Source organism: Numenius arquata, chromosome 16 (assembly GCF_964106895.1).
Source record: "Numenius arquata chromosome 16, bNumArq3.hap1.1, whole genome shotgun sequence".
Classification (NCBI taxonomy): Eukaryota; Metazoa; Chordata; class Aves; order Charadriiformes; family Scolopacidae; genus Numenius; species Numenius arquata.
Window position 1 is genome coordinate 4239254 of NC_133591.1, and position 18405 is coordinate 4257658.

General features: G+C 51.5%; 1 protein-coding gene across 1 annotated transcript in view; it reads right to left on the minus strand.

Moving 5' to 3' along the window:
* The window catches only part of CUX2 (cut like homeobox 2), a 67093-nt gene extending 51317 nt beyond the window's left edge, over positions 1–15776 (minus strand). Inside the window, exon 1 of the mRNA XM_074159456.1 lies at positions 15581–15776. Coding sequence (XP_074015557.1) covers positions 15581–15643 — 63 coding nt within the window. The 5' untranslated portion in view covers positions 15644–15776. The remainder of the gene's footprint in view (positions 1–15580) is intronic.
* Positions 15777–18405: the final 2629 nt, after the last annotated feature.

Sequence of the window (18405 nt, forward strand, 5' to 3'; positions counted from 1 at the left end):
CAGTATAATTTTGCTTAGCTTCAAATACCTTGCGATCATGAATTCTTTGGCCACAAGGTTATAAAGCATTCTCTAAAACATGAGAAAAAGATTAAGCCTGCTTATAGTTAATAATATACTGTACACTGTCTATCAAGCTGGCTGTTTGCTATTGAGAGCCTACTATTAGACACTTATTTAAAAGGCCTTTCAAAGCTTCCCAAGAAAGTGCAGTTATGCATTTTTTTTTCTGGCAAGAACTACTATAGATAAACATCAATTCACTCCTGCAGATCACAGTCGCAGTAAATAAATTTTTCAGGAAGCTAAGTTCCATACAAAGCCTCCTCAAAGCTCCCATTTCACACAACATCAATGTTTGGCCTCTGAGAAATAAAAAGCTCTAAGGTTGCTTTATCCAGAGCTAAATTATCAATTGTAGCTGCTTCAGAAAAAAATAAAAACAGGGCATTTCAATGAGAAATCAGTGTGGGAGGTAAACAACACAGTTGCTAGATAAGAGACAAAATGGGGAAAAACGAGGATTTTGGTGGTGATTGATCCAGACCCTTTGTGACGGCGTCTGCAGCCCCGAATGCATCAGTGTGGCTCTGCATCGGCGATGGTAAGGAGGCAGCAACCAGCTTCGGGAAAGCTCAGCAGCCAGCCCTTGCGCTATTTTCTTTTATAGCTTTTTAAAGTAGCAGCCTGGGATTATCCATTATAAAGTATTCGTCACCAAAAAAAAAAAAAAAAACCTCCCACGCCGGTTATAACCGTAAAAGCCGCGGCTCCTCGGGTCGCTGTTGAGCTGCTTGCGGAGGCGGGATGGAGGGAGAGCCACCCGGCACCCGGATTTTGCCGACTCAGACCGTGGGAAGGAGTTACGACCCATCGGAGCCCAAAAGTGCTTTTCGAAGCATCTCGCCAGGATTCAGCCACAGGATGGGAAGAGAGGGCAGGAAAAGCGTCTCAGCTCACCTCTACCTAACGATGCCCTTGGCATTTTGAGCATCCCACGGGGTTGCTGCCCGCTGCCTGCCCAATAACACGGTCCTTGGGGGGCACATCCAAATGCCGAGCTCCAGGACTCGCTGGCGCTGTCAGAGCCAGGACCACGCTAAGACACAGGATGCTCCATCTGCTCGTTATTTAAATTGATGCTGGGCTCTGTTCTTGTTTAATTATTAGCCTAAAAATAAAAAAAGACTGAAACATAGAAACCCTCCCAGGCTCAGGTCATGGATCCTGGTAGGAAGGGGGGTTCTTCAATAACAGAGCAAGGGATGGGTAAGGAGAAGAGGACTTTAGCCAAAAGGCAATCTGCATGTCCCCTGGGGCTAACCCTTAACAAAGCCAAATACCCTGCGGTGCCCAAAATTGTAGGAGCTTCATACCTAGATAAATGGCTTAAAAGTGATGGAGGAAGGAGGACAGGACAATGTGCTGGTCTTGGTAACTCCAGATCAAATCAGTGCAGGCTTTGGGCAACACGGGAGGTTGTACCCACCAGCCTGGGAGTGCTGTGAGTAGAAATTCATAGACCCGAAAACAAACGCCCAGCTGCAAAGGAGCAGCCCCATCCCATGCCCTTAAATCGCAAAGGAAGCCACAAAACAGCATTTTCAGCCCTTGCAAGTGCCATTTGCTGCCGTTTTGCCCAGGACCTCGGCTCACCCGTTCCCACCGCAGGCCCAGCAGAACTGGTCCCAGCACAGTTTTGGGTCAATCCTATCCGGAGCGATGACACTAAAACCCAGGGACCCATCAACGATTCATTTACTCAGTGGCTAAACACAGGGGCAGTTTTGAGAGTTAATAAGTTACCAGAGGAGCCGCTGCCTTTCTCAAGCACAAAATCTGGGCAGCTCGCCATTGCCCAACACCCGACGCTGAAGACCGATCACCTCCATCGATGCTTTCTAAGCACCCGTTATTAAATAAAAACCAGGTCAGCTGCCCCCCTATTCTTTGCAAAAATGTTTTGCTCTCAACTCGTCTCAGAAAATAACCAGCAGATGCTCAACAGAGAAGCACATTTTCCATCACTAAAATAAACTTAATTTTGAAGTCGTGAACTTGTGACACCCATTGCTCTCCTGAAAATAAAACCGCCAGGGATGATATAATATGCATATTTAACCTTCTGATGTCGCTAATGTTTTTAGCGGAAACTGATATATCGCCCGTGCCCGCTGACAGGCGCGGGAGCCCATAAGCTGTCGCTGTGGCTATTAGCAAACACCTATTACCTGGGGAGTTATTTCCAGGTTATAGAAATGAGCCCTTGGGCTTATGGTACTGTAATAACACCAGGCTTTGCAAAGCCCCGAAGGAGACCTCAGAGTGTGGCTGGTTGCCGGCGAAGGTCAGCAAACATGGGGGACGCGGGTGTCCACCAGGGCTGGAAGAGGCTATGGCTCCCAGTGGGGTCAGGAAGCTCATCCCCATCACTGGCCAGAGGCTTTGGAAGAGGCTATGGCTCCCAGCGGGATCAGGAAGCTCATCCCCACCACTGGCCAGAGGCTTTGGAAGAGGCTATGGCTCCCAGCGGGATCAGGAAGCTCATCCCCATCACTGGCCAGAGGCTTTGGAAGAGGCTATGGCTCCCAGTGGGATCAGGAAGCTCATCCCCATCACTGGCCAGAGGCTTTGGAAGAGGCTATGGCTCCCAGTGGGATCAGGAAGCTCATCCCCATCACTGGCCAGAGGCTTTGGAAGAGGCTATGGCTCCCAGTGGGATCAGGAAGCTCATCCCCATCACTGGCCAGAGCCTTTTCCTGGTGCTTAAACCACCACCTCATCAAATCAACAAAACCCCCTATATATTTATATATATTAATTAATAATAAACAACATCTATACACATAAATTCATATATACATGTATTTTTGAATAAGAGGCAGCTCTTTCAAGAAAAAAAAAAACGGAGAAAAAAAACCTGCCAGGAGCAAGCCCCCACACAGCCGTGATCTTAATCGATCCATGGCAAGAGGGAAAATATTTATTTAGGCTAAGGAGACTGCCAGAAGGCACAAGTTTTAAAAGTAAAATCCCAAAGCACCCAGGGCAAAACCATGCAAATTACCGTCATGACCGAGTTCTTATCTATATCAATATCTGCCAGCAAGAGAGCGTCCCCACAGCCAGCCCCCAGCACCCTGCCAGCCACCGCAGAGTCACCCGTACTCTAGTGACACTCTTTGCCAAACACTGTATTTATGAGACTTAACTTTTCTGTTATTAAAAAAGAGAGTTTCATTTTCAGGGAGTCCTGTTACAGTGGGTTTTAATGCTTGCTTCAAGCCAAAATTTTGACCCGGTGGATTCTACTTCAGAAAAAAAAAACCCTTATTTTATGCATATCTTTACCAAAAGAAATCTGTGCGGTTATCAAGATGCAATGCAATATGTCAAGTTTGGGATGTTTTCTGTGCCCCAAATAATCAAAAAACAATTGGGGGGAAAAAAAAAAAAGCACCTGCCCAAGTCCCCACCCAGTATTTAACTTTTAATGGGAATCCCAGCTCTTCTGGTATTAATGACAAAATCAAAGTTAATCCCCCTGAAACTTTGCTCGCACCCATGAATTTGGCCAGGACTTTTCCACATCCTGCTGAGGTTCATCCCCTGCTCTCCCAGCACCCACAAGCTCATCTTGAAGGTGCTTCTTGGTGGCCCTCAGGGAGGGGACACCCCGAGGGATGCTCGAGAAGAAGTGAGCCAAGTCCCCCCAAAGTGCTTTATACGTAAGATTTGGTGATTGGTAAGTAAATATTTTTCCATCGATAACAACAGATAGCTAAATGAAAGCTCTAGCGTGCCCTCGGATCTCTTAAACAGCATCATGGATTTCCTACCGAATCAGTAGATGAATCAAATGCCTGGTGCGAGGCTGCAGATAATCCTGACGATTTATTTTGGGGGAGCCGGGGCGAGGGAAGGCGGGGGGCAGGCTCCAGGCCCGGCGAGGATTTGCGTATTAGTAAAAACAAACAATCCTGTAAATAACGAGACCCTCATCCTGTCTCCACCACACTACTCTTATTGAGTGAGTCAGATGTTCTGCTGATTAAAAATTGATCCATTTCAAAATCTAATCAACAGAATAGGATTCTTTCATATGTTATCGAGGCAGCTGCTGACAACAAAAACCAAACCTGTTATTAACCCATGAACCCCGATGACCTGAACCTGGCTGGGCTCTGCAACTGTAAATTATTCAGTAGTCCAAGAGCAATACCCGTAAGCCTGATGAATTTACGCCCCGACCGGAGCTGGTGGGGGTTAAAGCCAATATCACAGACCCAGGGGGTCCCCGGGGACGCGGTTCACGACACGCTGCCACTCTGTGTCATGCCTGGGAATACATTACCGGCTTCGCCTTGCAAATGTCTAGTACGTCTAGTCCTTTTTTTTTTTTTTTTTTTTTTTGTTTTAAAATGACTTTCTGGATTCAGCACAGCACCGCAGGGAGCAGCCCCGCGCCGGCAGTGCGATGGAGTCCAGGCAGAGGGGTGGAAATGGCCGGTCCCCGCTCCAGCCTTGGGTCACCGCCGTTAAGCAAAATTCAGAGGTGAGAGATGAAAAGCAAACAGTTCCGCATCCCTGCTTTAGCCATAGCCTGGCGTTTGCCACATCTGCTCCATGGCAAAGAGCCATGGAAAAACATAAAAACTGGGATTTTTTAAAAATTTAAATCATTATTTTTAAGCCCTGCTTGCATTCCTTGCCCACGCTGCTCAACACGACAATGGAGGCACCACAATGGGATGACGCCACCGCTGGGTGTTAGCCTGCAGGTTGCCCCTTGGATCATGCTTTATGGGTTGGTGATGCTTCTCCACTGTCACACCGTGCCCAGGGGACACCCAGCTGGCACAGACCAGGCTCGGCTCTACAGGGGCCCCAAGCACCGAGTCCGTGAGCTTGCACACCGCAGACCTGCACCTCCCAAAAAAAAAAAAATCCCTGTTCACCCAGGCGCAGCCAGGACGCAGAGAAGCCTCAGCCTCACCAAAGGCTCCGACCCTGTACTTCCCTGGAGGTCCCTCCGACCTCCAGAGCAAGCCGGGACCACCACTGGCTGAGCCACAGCAGCATCGTTTGGCTCCCTAAACCTCAAATCAACATCTTTCTGCAAGTTTAGGAGGGGGAAAAAAATAAGTAGCAGTAATAGTTTGATGGTTTGGGGGTCAAAGAACCCCTATCCAACACTGTTGAACATTTGATTTTCTACTCCAAGCTGCCCGGGTGCTGCCCTGGCCACCGGCAGCACCAGCCTGGTTTATCCACCTGGCATAAAAGCTTGAACCAGAATGGGGAAAGGTTGGCGCCACATAAACCAAGCTCGAAGATAACGACAGCTCTTCTCTTAAATTGTAATATATTTATAAGTTTAATGACTCTCTGACCTCTCCTTAAAGCCCAAATAACCCCTGGGGAGGCCCCTCAGACCGGCCGCAATCGATCCCGGCTGGGCTGCCACCTCCCGGTGAGGGGCTCCCCTGGGGATGCTCCACATGTCAGGCGGGAACCAAAAACCTTCCTGCCCCCCCAAAAAACCTGCTGGGTGCCACCCCAGAGCTTTTCTGTTGTATAATAACAAGCCCATCACCATCCTTCCCCCCACAACCTCAGAGAAACCCAGGGGACCCCAGCTGGCATGGTATGGCTAGAAACACTAGATATTGACTTTTTTTTTTTTACTATATTAAGTCCAAAAGCACTTTAAAAATAACCCAGAAAGCCGTTGGCAGCAGCAGCACCCACAGGGATGCGCCCTGGCCACCCTGGAAGCAAAGTCCAGGCTCCCCCCCAGCAGGGATTTCGGAGAGCCGCGCTCTCCCCAGCACACCGGAGCGGCTGGAGTCGCAACCCGTCCCCACGGCCCCAACGTCACCTCCATCGATTTTGGATCCAAATCTCAGTTGAAGACGTCGGGGCTGGGGGTGTGAGGGCAGGGCACAGCCCCCTCTTATGCAGGGGTGGGAGAAATAAAAAAAAGCATCAGGAACTGGCACAGGGTACCGTCCCCACCAGCAAAAAAAAAACACAAGCAGAGCATTTTTGTGTTATTTTTCCCCTTTAAAGCCTCCCCTTTTAAAGGCTTTAGGCTGGACATCCCCAGGCTCCGGAGTCTGAGCAGGTTAATTGCCCATGTAACTCTCAGATTGGGGCTCGACGAGCCCCCTCCGCTATGGGGTACCCAGACTAAACCCCTGGCAGGCGGCAGCCCCACATCCCTCCTCACACGGTGCTGCCCACCCGGCCCCAGGGCTGCACAGTACCCCCAGCCAGACCTCCCCGTGCACGTCAGCATCCGTACAGGGATGCTGCCCGGTGGGGTACCAGAGTGATTCAGACTCAGAGAATGCAGCAGGGTTTTGCCTCTTCTCTTGGTAAGTCAGATCTTCCATATAATTTCATCATATTACAAGGTAGATATCGGGAAACGAGTCTTGGAAGAGAAACTGAGCGCAGGATCCAGTCCAGGAGCAGCCCCATCCCGGCACAGCCAGCCATCCATTCCCGCAATCTGCAGGGATGCGCGTAAACAGCCGCTGGTTTGTCTCACCACCATCATCATCATCATCACTGCTCCAGGGGCCACGGTGGCTCCACCGGCGCTGCCGGGGCAGGCTGGCTCACCCGGCACCGGCCATCCACCCCTCCGCTCTCTCCTCGCTATCTAATAATCACACTTGCGCGAAGCTGTTGCCGTACATAAGGAAAAGAGAAAACATCCTCGGAGAGCCTAACAATCAGACAATTTTTAAGATCATGGAGCATTAAACCATTCCCAATAGGGTTTACTAATCAAACAGCCAAATCCTTCATAACCAACCAATCCCTACAGAGCAATTAAATCCTTCCCCTTTAAAACACTTGGCACGCCGTCTGGGGAGAAAAAGAAAAATTTGCAAAATTCATTTGATAAATTAACCAGGGAAAAGAAAGAAGTGAATCAAGCTTTGTTCTTTTCATTTTTTTTAATTATGGAATTCACAATGCCTGAATAATGTTTAATAAGAACTATGAAAATTCCTAACAGTATTACAACACAACACAAAAGAATTAACCTGGTTACCGTGAAAAATTGCATATTTAATTAAGAACAGAGAGTTCAAAACTATCCAGAGATTTCAAAAGTACCGTTGCCTAAGGGGCTAAATTACACGCTCGCAGTGCTGCTAACAGGGCTGGAGCGCGCAATCATTACCCAAGTGTCCCCATTAAGTGACAATGGGCAGATGACATCAAATTCATTTCAAAAGCAACAGGAATTGAAGCATTCGCTTGGGTAGTGGAAGGGAAAGCGACTATCCTGCTGGTATAAACCAGACCCCTTGTTGATAAAGGCAATAATTAAAGAATAATGTTAATTAGCTGCTTTTATTTGAAAGAAAAGTGCAGTGGCAGGAGACGCCGCTACCTCTGCGGCGTGTGCCGAGCGGAGAATGGAGCGGGCAAATCTGCTGGCCCTGGATGGCCACTGCCATCCTGGATGCTGGGACACGGTGCCAGAGACATGCCCAGGCTGGGTCCTGCTGGCCCTGGGCACCCACCAGCCCTCACCTCTGCCTGAGCTGGGGTTTAGGGGAGGTGGGAGGTGGTTGGGACCAATGGAGCACAGCCCGTCACTGGTGCCAGAGGAAGGGAACCGGAGCAGCACAGCCAGGGCATCCCACACAACAAATGTGGCACCAGCAAACGCTCACCTGGGGAGAGACTCTGTGGAGAAGCCTCCACCGGTAACTTGGATGCTGAATTCAGGGCCCAAAGATGCTGCTGAGGGGACCTTGTGGGACCCGGTGGGATGCTCTGCCAGGAGGGTGGTGAGCCACCATCCTAAGGGTACGGCAGCGGTCCCCAAGAGCCTTCCTCCTGCAGGGCACCATCCTCCCCATCACCCCCTCCCAGCTGCCACACACTGCCGCATCACTTCGGCATCACAGGGGGCTCTTAGCACCACCATTCCCCCAAACCATGCTCCCCATGGGGGGGAGAGCTCACCGCTCCCTGGTTGCACTGCCATACCCCACCGCTCCCCTCTCTGCCGAGAAACCAGGAGGACGAGAGGGGTAATAATTACCCAGCTCCTGGGGATGAAGCAATGTTTGCAAACCTCTCCGAGAGCCGCAGACGAAGGCAGCTCTCCCTGTCGGCGTGATTAATAAAGAATAAATGTCCTCTGCAGCCAGGCTAAGCAATAACACGCCGGCTCCGGCGCCGATGAGCGGCTGTGCTTACACCGCACATTACAAGACCCGCTGCCAGCACCAGGTAATACTTTATTATGTTATCCCGACGGAAGAAAACAAAGGATGCCCGAGGTCCTGACTTCGGTGTAAAACTGCAGGAGCGTTACCAAAGGCAACGGCAGCGTGCTCAGAGCGGCTGACGCACAGCACAGCTCCCACCAGAGGAATATTTACATGGGGTTCAAATTGGTTATTTACTTTTTTAGAAATCCGTGTTGCAGAAGAACTCGCTAGCACGCACACGCCAAGCAATTAATATTAAAACGGCCACGCGTTAGTGGCGAGTCGCTTAAACTGCAGCTAAATCAATACTCTGGGGTCCTGTTGCAGCTTTGGGGAAATCATTAAGTGCTACACCAAAGTAGTCAAAAAAATAATTACACAGCAAGGCTGTTATTACCAAAAAAAAAAAAAAAAAAAAAAAAAAAAAAAAAAAAGCACTGAAACCATTTTAGAAGGAGGTGTCAGTGTGTTCAGCTGCCTGAAATCGGGAAGCTCAACTCAAAAGAAAAATCACCAATGGTGGGAATACTGCAAGGGAGCTCTTTGACAGACATGGCCAAAATAAATCATATTAAATATACAGATGAAATTGAAGGAGCCCATCATCACGCTCTGCCCTTCAATGGGGTTCCTGCCTGTGAGCCTGGGGTGAGCAGTTATTGCCCGCCTCATCCGGGGCTCCCCACCACCCCAAACCTGAGCCGGGATCTGCCAGCACTGGCTGGGAAGGGGCGGATGCTGCTGCACCCCTGCTCATTAACAAGCACTGTGGTAAATAACGAGCACTTCAGCTTTCCAGGCTATCTAAGCCTTTTGGTTGGATTTTGCTGATGACCCCCTGTGGCTGGCGGCTTGCTGGCTTCAAGAGCTAGCTCTTCATTGCGTTCATAGAGCCTGGACCTCTCTGCAGAGATGCCCCCCCAGCCCCCGCGATCCTCTGCATGGGCAACTGAAATGGCACACACAACCCTTCGGAGGGCCCTTTGCTTCCAGAGACGATGGACAAGCCCACAGCCACACACCCAGGGCATGGGCACAACCACCACAATGCTTCCAGGTCCTGTTTTGGGGCAATTTGCCCCAAGATGCTGGTTTGGAAGAATATTCCAGCCCTTGTGTCCCAGAAGTAGGGAAACTGAGGCACAAAGCCATGGCCCAAAGTAGCAAGCAGGTGCTAGGACAGAGCCCAGCACAGAGCATCATAGTTGTTCCGCTGCATCCCGAATTACAGAGATTTCTCAGCCTGTGATGGGGAAGGGGACGCAATCCTGTTATTTTACAGTGGGCTGGGGACAGGAATCCTGTGTTTTAACCCTCCCGCAGAAAAACCCAACGCCTCATGCTCAGCCCCATCCTCCCCACCCAACAAGCCTCCAGATGACGGAGTGAAGCACCCACAGACCCTGCTCCCCTTGAGCCCCCCATCCCATTGCCAAAGCCAAGCCAGGAGAGGGAGATCTCGGCAAGGCAGTGATTTCCAGCATGCCAGACCCTGCACGGGGCCGAATCCTGCTTCCCAGGATTTGCTGTCTCGGCAAGACACACCAAAAGCTGCAGCAAAGCATGCACTACAAAAAAAAAAAAAAAAAAAAAGAAGGTAATTAAAGAAAACTCAGTCATAGATCCTAATGCAACACGCATGAGAAAGTGTTACGAAAGGGGAAAACTTTTTAATAAAGTCTGCAAGTATATATTCCTCCTTTATCAACCTCAAGATTTATTGACCCGAGAAGCCATATTGACTGAATAAATCTTGATAATGACCCCAGCAGAAGTCAATACCTGCTTATTATCTCCCAAGTTGGGGAATTACATCTTTCGGTAATAGGAGCAGGATGGTACAAAATGTTCTGAGAAACTTCACCCAGGCTTTTTTGGGGGGAATGGATGCTTCTAATGTGCCTTTTCCAATCCGAGAGGGAATCTGCTACACCATTAATACAGCGAGCGAGCTGCGGTGTGGTTTCTGTCTCGCGGTCTGGCAAGGGGGGAGCACACAGCATCACTTTTGAACCCCAAATTAATTTCAGGCTGTTGTAGGAGCGGGATACTGCAGCTCACCATCGCCCACCCTCCCCCCCTGCAAACAATGGCCCCACATTTTCAATTTGCCATGTTGTGTCGGCAGCTCCCGGGATAACTCCCTGAAATTTAAGACGTGGGAATTCCCACAGCCAGGGATGTACAGCGCTGTGATTGTGCCAGGGCCCACGGGAGGAAGGGAGCAGCATCGCCGCCATCCCAGGGATCAGGCAGCCACCACTGGGAACCCAAATACACCATTTTTCTCCAACCAGCAAAAACAGGAGGGAAAATGGGAGAGGAGACAGGCCACGCCAGCCCCCAAATCCTTAGGCAAGCAAAGCCTTCTGCATTTAAAGATGGTGCTTCTTTTGCCAACAGTTAACTTTCCATTCAGCAGAGAAAACAGTAGCTATGGGACCAGCGCACACAACAATTATGCCTGCATTTTTATTTGAAGTCTCTGCAGACAGCAAGAAAAATTAACTGAAGGGAGCAGCTCCGGTGCCAACATATGGAGGGAGATGAATAGCGAGTTCTGCATGCTCCGCTGAGGTTATCTAGTTAAGCAAGTACCTCCTAAAGGACTCGCAGGCTGGGAGTGTACTGTTTGCTTAATCTGGTCATAAATAATAATACGGATCACCAAACGTTTTAACATTCAGCTCCACCTGCAGCACAAAAGCCCTGCTGAGCCCTGCCAAACTCGCCGCCCGCGAGGCAGCAGATGACAACGCAGCCTGGGGACCCCAGCAAAATGACTCCCCTCTTGCCATCGAGCCACACAGGGCATCGGTGCAAGAGGTTCCTCCACTGCCCCAGCTGGCTCAAGTTGGGGGCAACAGGCAGCTGCCTCCACCCCATGAACCCCCATCCATGTTCTCCCCCATTTCGGTGGGCACAGCAGCCCCAAATGCTCTACTCGCTGTCTCCAAGCTCATCTCCAAGCTGGATAAACCCACCAGGAGGTGGCAGAGCCGATACCCTCCCCTCTGGTCCCACAAAATCAAATTATATTTCCATCCCTGTTCCCTATTTGCCTCTTGGTCACAATCGCTTCCCCCCTCCCGACCCCCTCTTCCAAGGCCACGGAGACAATCCACTAAACTGGATCAGGAGGCCAGCGCGTACATCTCTAATGGGCTGCAGCACGCACACAATTAATTAATGGATTTATTAATTAGGGAAGAAGTCACTCTTCAGGCTGGAATTGGGGTCACCAGTTTCTAAAGTGAGAGCTGCGGAGCTAAAGATAAACTCTCATTTTCTGCAGCTCTCTTCTTGTCTGGCAGCATCTCAATTATTCAGCCACAGGAAAAAAAAAAAAAAACCACCACATTTCACTTCAGGAACTTCACGGTCCAACTTTCTGCCAATGCACAGAACTGGGACCCAACAGCAGGTGGAACCAGGAACACGGCCCATCTCGTTCTCCTCTTCACATATAAACTGGCAATATTAGAAATATCAAGTATTTGCTTCTAATGAAGGGTTGGGGGGAACAGGGGGATGCAGGATGGATGCTGCACCTCAGCCTGTCCCAAAGAGGGAGCCGTGACGGAGGTGTGGAAGAAGAGGACACCACAGAGTGGTTACTGATGGTGACATCCCGAGACACATGGGTCTGCTGGGAACACACAGGTAATCCCAGACACCAAGGTTTTAGCAGGTCGTGCTGGAGCATCAGCTACACTTTGGTAGTCAGTTCAGCTGAACTTCCTTGGTGCCACATGGAAGGGACAAGCATTTCTAGCTGCCATAGCCCTAGATCTTAAGGAAACAGGGCTCCTGGGTGAAGGAAAGAAATGTTGCCAGTGTCCCTGCCAAGAGATGGGCTACAGAGCACAGTCACAATAGGAGACAGCAGAGAATCCACTTGAAGAGTACCATCATGAACACCCTGGGCACTGGTAACATCTCAAGAAGAGCACACAACTACCAGACAATGCAATCCTGAGACAGGCATCTGCAAAGAACCAGGCTTCATTAGTGCCACTGCTCCTAAATTCCTATCAATTGTTTAAACAGGACGATTCTGCAGCCCATGCCCAGACACACGAGAAGCAGCTGGAGCCACCAGAAAGCAGAAGCCACTTCACAGCCCCACAACGCTCCTTGGCCAGCCCCCAGCATGGGCTGCACTTGCACAAACCCTGAGATTTCAGCTTGGAAAGATGAAATCCCACCGAGCTGGGGGCACCCAGAGCCCCTTTGGGCTCCCCCCTCTTCCTCATGGGCACAGCAACCATGAGCACCATCCCAGAGCAGGAGTAGGAATGGAGAGTGTTGGGTGCTGGAGGAAACTGGAAGATCCCACCAGTCTCTCCATATGAGCCCTAAAAACCACAGGGGACCCAGGTAACTTGCAGAGGTGAAGTTTCCCCCCTGCTGCTCACAGCCCCAAAACCACCGCAGCCTCCCCCCGAGGTTATCCTGCCCATGGGCTGCTCTGCAAGAGTGCAGTTAAGTTTACTAGTCCAAGCTCCAGGAATTAAGCTTCAGCCAAGAGGACTGATAGCTTATTTACTGCTGTCGTCTATATAAAGAAGAATTTTGACACATTGTTAAATGATAGCACATTTAGATAAGTCAAGCTGTCATATCATTTAATGGATGTCTAAACTCCCTCTGTAGCTGATATGTAAAATTTATGCACTTCAGAATATCATAAGGTTATAATATTTTAATCACATCCACATTTTTTTTTTTTTTTCCCCTCCCCTAAACTTTGAACAGCAAAAACATTCCATCAGCCACACCGCGCTCCGAGGCTCCCGGCACATTGCCATCCGGCAGAGCCGCCGCCGAAGTTTCTGCCCAACTCCGCTCCGGCACGCGGAGAGCATTTGCATTACGGGGAATAAAACGAAGCGCATTTTATTTGACGAACCAAACACTGGAGCCACGTAGCCAGAGCTCATCTGCATAATGAGATGTGAAGACATTTATAAAAGATGGCTATAATCGGTCTCTCTCCCCTCACTTGCGGCTGTATTTATTATCCCAAATCAGCAGCTCGCAACTCTTCCCATTTTTTCCCATTTTAACACAGAACGGGTTAGATTAAAACAGCATCCAGCACGCGAAGCATGTAATCCATACAATGCTAACCGGAAGATAATAAACCGAGAGCAAATTAAAACACAAAAAACCCATAAAGGTATGAATCCCGCTATGGCTATTATACACAAGAAAGCTGTAAAAAAAAAATACCGCATTAGTAATGTACACAATAAAACAATCTCATAACCCAGTGAAATATGTCTGGTATTATCTTTGATAGAATTTTATCTCTTCTCATTTCCGAGACTATTTGCTGTAAAAAGGCTCAACGCCGTTTCGATCAAAGTGCTGCCGAGCAGCACATTATCTACATGTTTTACATATGCCCACCATTCATCAGGGTTGCTCAAACTCTGCCATTCCCGGCCAGCCCCAGGCCAGCAGAGCTGCTCAGACACATGCATTAAAGAGGAAGAAAAAAAAAAAAAGCAAAAAGCTCTTGGAAAAATAATAAATGGATTGTTTCTCTTCCTCCTTTTTTTTTTCCCCACCCCCCCCTCTTTCTTTTTTTTTTTTTTTTTTTTTTGTAATAGAGGGCATTAGGCCAAGCTGGCACAAGGTCACCTTTCCCACCGTGATCCCGGCGAGGCGGCAGAACTGCTGCCTGGACAGAAGTCAATCCCCACTGCTCCCTCTCCAGCTCCGCACCCCACCACAGCCACCCGGTCAAGCAGAACGGCGGGGATGGAGAAATGCCCACCTCCCAGCCCACCTCTGCCTCCGGCAAAGTCGTCGTCCCGTTCTCCCCCCCCCCCCCCCCCTTCCCAACAAACCCACAGAAAAGTAGCTGCCAATATTTATCTTTAAATAAAGGTCTGCGCGCACCCAGGAAAAGTCATTAGCGTGATGTAGCGAGGAATGCTTTTGTATCCGAAGCGCTTAGACCCGTAATCCCTTTCCGACCACAATGCCATAAATGAGCAGTCATGGCAAGCCGACCAGCCGTGGTACCTGCATTACTTTTAGGGTCGCGTATCACAGATGTAGCACGTAATCTGCTTAAAAGCCAAAATGTATTAAATGCTGGAACTGTTGAAACAGTACCGAAGCCCCATAAATCGCATTTCAATTTGTTTACTCCCCTACGAAGCATGCTGCATCTTAAACTCCGTAATATCCTACAGGGATAAACCCATTTAATATCCATGTAAATGAGCGTTTCGGCTTTTGTAGCAGATCCAGGTTGGGATTCATCCCATTATGTTGGGAGAGCTATTGTGTTAATTATCCGCCTCCCCGCTACATAGGTGCCTATTTAAGGTCACAAACTGCCAGCATCCCCCTGACAAACCTTCTTCCTTCGTTGGCGTTAACAAAGGACTTACCGTTAATTTCACAGACCGAGGGCACTACGGCGGGATACGGCATCCGTGACCTGCCCAGAGCCACAAAGGATCTCTCTCCCGCCGCATCCATCACAAGTCCCGAACGCCGGTACCCAGCCCTCGCCCCAGCCGGCTCGCTGGACCACCAGCCGGCCGATGCCGGTCGCCTTCCCTTGTCATTCAGGGCTGACCGAGCCCCGGCACCGGCGCCGCAAACCCCCGGCCCTGAATAACAATGGGAGCGCGGCGGGGCTCCGGGCAGCCCCGCTCCGCCATCCCCGGGGCTACCGCGCATCCATCATCTCAAGAAAGAGTCTCTGCGCTCCCGGCGCCCGGCTCCAGACACGACCGCGGGGGGGGGGGGGGGGGGGGGGGGGGGATGCAATTACACAGCCGGCCCCGTTACCGGGGGGGAAACACACCGGGGACACTTTGCAGCCCGCGGGCACCTGCGGCTCCGCTCCGCGGGCGGGGACCGCAAGAAACTTGGCGGAGCGGCGCGGGGGGGGGGGGGGGGGAACCGCGCTCCCCGCAACTTCATCCCGCGCAACTTCCCTCCCTCCGTCCCTCCTTTCTCTCCCTCCCTCCCTCCCTCCCCTCCCGCCGGGGCGGAGCGGCGGCCGCCCCCCCGGCCCCGCTGTCACCTCGGGGGCGGCGGGGCGGGGGCCGGGGCGGCGCGGCTCCATTGCCGCTAGCGCTGCTCCATGCTCCCGGGCGGCGCCGAACAAAGAGCGGCGGCGGCGGCGGGGATCAATTTCTGATACCTATCGATGGGGAAGGGCGGGCGGAGGGAGGGCGGGAGGGAGCGGGGGGGGGGGGGGGGGAAGAGAGGGAGGGAGGGATGGGGGCGGCCGCCCGGATTTTCCCCCCCCCCCCCCCCCCTTCCCCTCCGCCAGCCCCGCGGCCGCCGCCGCCGCCACCAACCTGGAGCCGGCGGACATCAAACCGCGTCCGGTATCGAAACATCGATCCCACGTCGGCGGCCATCTTGGGGGAGACCGGCGGCGCGGAGGGGCGCGGAGCGGCGCGGAGGGGAGCCCGCCTGCCCGCCCGCCTGCCTGCCTGCCTGCCACCGCCGGGGGCGGCCCCGCCGCCGCCTCGCCCCGCCCGCGCTCCGCGGGGAGGGATGGAGGGAAGGAGGGGGGGGGCGGCCCCCCTCACACACACACACCCCCCCACCACCACCACCACCGGGTCCACCCGCGGGCATCGCCCCCACGGGGGTCGTGGGACACACACACACACACACCCCCCTCCCTGGGGAAGGGGCGCAGAGCCTCGGTGCAATTGATTTGTTTTTAATAAAAATCCGTGTTTTACAAACACCCAGCCGGGGTGGGGAGGTGGAAAATGGCCATCCGGAAGCTGCCGGTTAAACTTTTTCAGGTTTGGCTTTTTTTTTGGTTTTTTTTTTTTTCTTTTTTTTTTTTTTTTCCCCTCTAACCTGACACAGCCAGCACCTTTGACCCTGGTGGGAATTACCACAGCGAACACGCTCACAGCGCACCGCCGCCAGAAAAATCCCAAAACGCAGACTGCTTTAGGACTATATTTATCACAGTTGGTCTCGGGAAGAATTCAAACAACTTCAACAGAAGAATGGGGCACAGACAGTAGCGCTTGGGCGGTAACAAAACCTGTCCAGAAATACCCGCTTTCCTTTCCTATCAAAATAAAAATATAAAGAGCTTTATGGTTTCTGCCCCAAGTTGCCCCATATCCTGTTGTACCGACCACATCTACATCCAAAGGGCTTCAAGCCTTCATTTCCTTTCCCAGGGGAAAGCGATAACCTCCCAGCGATAACCACGCCACGTTCGCACTGGAGGGACCCCAGCGCTGCTGGCCGTGACTCGCTTTTGAGCACGGAAAGGCTGAGCTGCCCCTTCGGGTACATTTTGCAGACAGGTATTTGCAGACCAAGCAAATGCAGGACTTTAATATTCCTGCTCAGGAACGGGTAACACCCCGAGCTGCCACGCAGACACGTGCACATCTCTGCACATGGAAGAGCTCGGGGGCTCCTGCCAGGCTGTGACACAAACCCACCTCCCAGCTCGTCTCCCTGGGACCACGCTGCATGGGGGGAGGCAGTACTGAAGCCTTGCCCCGGGGTCCCAAGCCGTGGGCGCTGCTTTGCCTCCAAAACCGCAAAGAGGATGAGGGCAACAGGCAGCAGCCCCCTTGTTCACCATCACAATGGTCCCCACCATCTTACCTGTCACCATTTGCCTCTGTGGAGATCCCTGTGCTTGGACAGGCTGGAGGGTGATGGTCAGCTGTCCCAGCCGCCTCTGCTACCCGTGTGCATGGATGCCAGCAAACTCAGGACAAGTGCTCCTACAGCTGTCACTCGTAGTCCTTCACCGACCCAGCCCCAAAGCTCTCAGCTCCTCTCGCTGCAGCGGATCTTGCAGTGCCGGAGCCACCTTCTGCATGTGGCTGGGGAGGAAGTGGCTCCTCGGCCATCCTAGGGCTTGGCCTCACCTGGCAGCCCAGGTACTGTCCTGCTGCCATTACCTGCATTTTGCAGGACTCTTGAGATTCCACTAAAAAGCAACAGTTTGAGTTCAGAAGACACCGAGGAAAAGGAATATCCTTCAAACTGCACCCTGCTCCACTGCCACAGGGACAGGTCTGCTCCTTTCCTTCTTGCTGCCCAAAGCTCACCTGAACCAAGAAAAATGTCCAGAAGGATAAGGCAGACACCCAAAGCAACCTTGGCACCACGCTGTAGCAAACAGCCAGGAAATGATCTTGCTCTTCTCATCTCTTCCACTCAGACAAACTCAGAGCTGCTCACAATCCCACAATTGCAAAATGCCTCAGGCAGCAGAACAAATGAACAGAAAATCAAAGTTCAAAGGAAGGATTTGCGAGAGCCAAGGCAGTTTGTGTTAGAGAGAGCCTAGATGTCCCTGTAAGCCCTGCTCCAACCTCTTCCTTGTCCTGTCCCCCACCTCCAGAGCTGGCTGGAGAGGGAAGGTCCCATGACAGATCCTCCTCATGGTGCTGCAACAAAAGCGTCTGCCTGGAACCAGTGAGCCCCCGATGCAATTGCAAACACTGAGCTGAAATCTTGACCCTCTTGGCATCAACCTCCATGGAGGTTCTGAGATCCCAACCATTAAGAGCCTCTGCTTGGGTGCACTCAAGTTTGCTCTGGGAAGCCAAGCACTATAAATACATCCTCTCTTAACACCACAACCACAAAAATCAGAGAGCCCAAACCACTACAAGGCACTGAGATTTGTAGTGAGATTGGATCTGTTGGTGGTGCCAGGCAGGTGCTTCTCCTTTGGCTTAATGAGGCTGTAATTAGCCAGGGGTGAGAGTACAGGCTGTGTGAATCCCCCCATGGGAATTCATTTCCATCCCTCTCTCAGGACCAGGCACCAGGGGATATTTGTTTACAGGATGGGTCAATAAACCCAGGTGGGATGGATGGTCTTTGCTGCGGTGAGAGCTGGTTTCTGCTGTTTGATGCTAAGGTGTCCTCTCCATGCTAACAACAAGGATGGTTCATTCTGTTCATGACCAAGGTGCTCCAGGCATCTGCTGTTGGACACCATCAGAGACAGGTCCCAGCAAGGGACCTGCGCCCACAAAGCTGCTCTCGTGTCCATAAATCACTGCCCCGCTCTCGCACCGAGGGAACAGAAGAGCCTGCTCATAAATCAGAAATAAAACTAACTTGGCATCTTTGGTGAGCAAATTAAATTGTGGGCTTTGGGGGAATGTTTCTGTTT